This window comes from Sinocyclocheilus anshuiensis, unplaced genomic scaffold (genome assembly GCF_001515605.1).
Source record: "Sinocyclocheilus anshuiensis isolate Anshui unplaced genomic scaffold, SAMN03320099.WGS_v1.1 scaffold795, whole genome shotgun sequence".
Taxonomy (NCBI): Eukaryota; Metazoa; Chordata; class Actinopteri; order Cypriniformes; family Cyprinidae; genus Sinocyclocheilus; species Sinocyclocheilus anshuiensis.
In genome coordinates, this window is record NW_015549596.1 from 366,716 (window position 1) to 369,457 (window position 2,742).

Genomic DNA, 2,742 nt, shown 5'->3' on the forward strand with positions numbered 1-2,742 from the left:
GCTGTTCAAGCATTGAATTGCTTATAGAAGCCTTACACGCATATGCGAACATAAGTCTTCTTTGTCTGTCTGAAGCTGAGCAGACCCCAGGGGCACCGTTATGTGACCTCAGGATGCGAGAGAGATTTCCGAGCGGACAATATCAGAAAAATATCAGAGATATCTCAGCCCATACCCCAGCTCTGGAGCATATAAGTTGCTTGGCGCTATTCCAAAAATCAGTTTTAAACAATTGCTCTACAACTTTTTTCGTCAATATTCAAGATGGCGCAGGACCGGCATAGTGAATACAATTTTTAAAGATGAATTTATGCTTTGAAGAATGTAAAACATTTGCAGCTGATTACAATTGATAAATAGGATTATAATTTCACAGATGTGCAAAAACAATTTGCTGTGGAATATTCCGCATTCTACGAAATAGATCAATTTGGTAATTATATTTCTATACATTTCTAATATTTTTTATATATTTAGGTATTCATTGTTAACTGACTTTTATTGGTGACTTTTAGCGAGAACTGCAATAGTCGACGTCTGCGGAGAAGGTGAGCCAGCCTAAGGCACACCTGTGCAATAATCATGCTGTCTAATCAGCATCTTGGAAAATGAATCCTTTTTTGTTGCTTTCATTTTAGACCTGGTGAAAGAGAACAAGGAGAGTGAAGAACTGAGTGAAACAGAGGAGAAACATCATCATGTAAAAGATGGAGAAAGTAATTTTTTTACTGAAAAGAGCCAAAGTATCTTTCACCTGCCATCAGTATGGAAAGAGTTTCTCATGCAATCAAAGTCTTAAGTATCACATGGGAGTTCACAATGAAGAGAAGCTACACACATGTGATCAATGTGGAAAGAGTTTCACTCAAAAAGGAACTTTTAAATTACATCTACGTGGTCTTTCTGGAGAAAATCCATATATCTGTGATCAGTGTCGTAAACACTTTTCTTATCCAGATTCCCTGAAAAGCCACCTGAAAGTTCATACACAGGAGAAGCCTTATATGTGTTCTTTGTATGAAAAGAGTTTTCCATGTGTGAGTGCTTTTAAATTACACCAGAAAATACACAGCGGTGTGAAAGATTATATGTGATTTGAATGTGGAAAGACCTTTTTTATTGCAGCTGATAAACTGAAACAGCACCAGATAATCCACAGTGCAGAAAAACCTTACAGCTGTTCACAATGTGACAAGAGATTCAGTTGGTCAGAACATCTGAAAACACATGAGATGATTCACAATGGAGACAGACCACACACATGTGATCAATGCGGGAAGAGATTTACACAAAAAGGAGGCCATAAGCATAGGCTCATTGGAAATACGTGCCTATACATTTCTGCAAAACTGAAAAAAAAAAACCCGTACACGTTCGATTCACTGCAGTTTCCAGTTGAAATGAACACTAGAGGCAGTAAAACTCCGACAACTTTTATTCCTTAGTATGATTTACATGCAGGTACAATTTTGATTAATTAATAAAGGCTAATTTTCACACAATTACTTGCAGAATGTTATGTTATGACTTCAAAACAATTTTAACATTCTGCTCGATTTGAAAACGGATACTTTTGAACGTTGTCGTCACATATACAGCTTCATATGTATGAGTTTTCTAATTCAGTAAGTTTAGCTCACGGGATACAGCGTTGCGCTTAGGTAATGAAGAACTCCGGAACGAATCCCATGAACTACGTTTCAACAAAACGGCTTAAATCTGCATAAGGAAGTTAAAATAGCATGGCTGCATCAGCGAATATGTTGTTATATTACTTTTGCACTTTGCATTTGTTAACACTATCGGGTACGTTAATCTTTAGCGACACTTACTGGATATTTGGATTCTGAATGGCCGCAAAACGTACCTCAAGCAGCATAATAAAAACGCTGCAATACGTGCCTGTACTACCAACGTAATAAAAACGTGCTATGGTCACGTATTAAACGTGTGTTTTAGCGCCACTCTCTGGACATTTAACTTTGAAACTGCAGTGAGGTACATAATTACGGTATTGCAGAAATGTATGTAGAGGCACGTATTTCCAATGAGCCTGTGTTGGCCTTAAAGTTCACATGAAAATCCACAGTGGAGAGAAGCCACATGCATGTGATCAGTGTGGGAAAACTTTTGCGCATAAAGGAAACCTTAACGTACACATGAAAATCCTCACTGGAGCGAAACCATACGTATGTGATCAGCATGGGAAGAGTTTTGCACAAAAAGCACCCCTTAATGATCACATGACAATCCACACTGGAGAGAAGCCCTCACCACGTGATCAATGTGGAAAGAGCTTTAGAAAATCAAGGGAAGCTGCTCAATGTGAGAAGAGTTTGTCATCTGTAAATGGTCTTAAATCACATCTGCATTCTCATAAAATCAGAAATCTTGTCAATGTGGCACCAGCAATCTAAGCTAACTACACTGAAATGTGTAAAAATGGTTCTAAACAGTACCAGAAAAGGGTTATTCGGCTTGTAACAATAGCAGAACCCTTTTTAGTGCTAAATAGAACCTTTTTCATAGGGTTCCATATTTAGCAGAATACATTAATGAATGATAATCGACATTAAACATAAATAAATGCTTAAAGAAATCAAACAAAATAGAACATAAAATAGTGAATTGAAGACCACGCTCCAGTGAAATATCTTCACAATCCTCTATTATGCCTTTTAAGTTAATCATTATCTGTATTTTGGTGTGATTGAATGGCAGTTTCTCTCTGCAGATGATGAG

At 37.3% G+C, this 2,742-nt stretch overlaps 1 protein-coding gene across 1 annotated transcript in view; it reads left to right on the plus strand.

Moving 5' to 3' along the window:
- The first annotated feature begins 264 nt into the window (after positions 1-264).
- LOC107658377 (oocyte zinc finger protein XlCOF6.1-like) overlaps positions 265-2,742 on the plus strand; it is an 11,817-nt gene continuing 9,339 nt past the window's right edge. The window contains exons 1-3 of the mRNA XM_016446891.1: positions 265-283; positions 516-548; positions 639-700. Coding sequence (XP_016302377.1) covers positions 265-283; positions 516-548; positions 639-700 — 114 coding nt within the window. The remainder of the gene's footprint in view (positions 284-515; positions 549-638; positions 701-2,742) is intronic.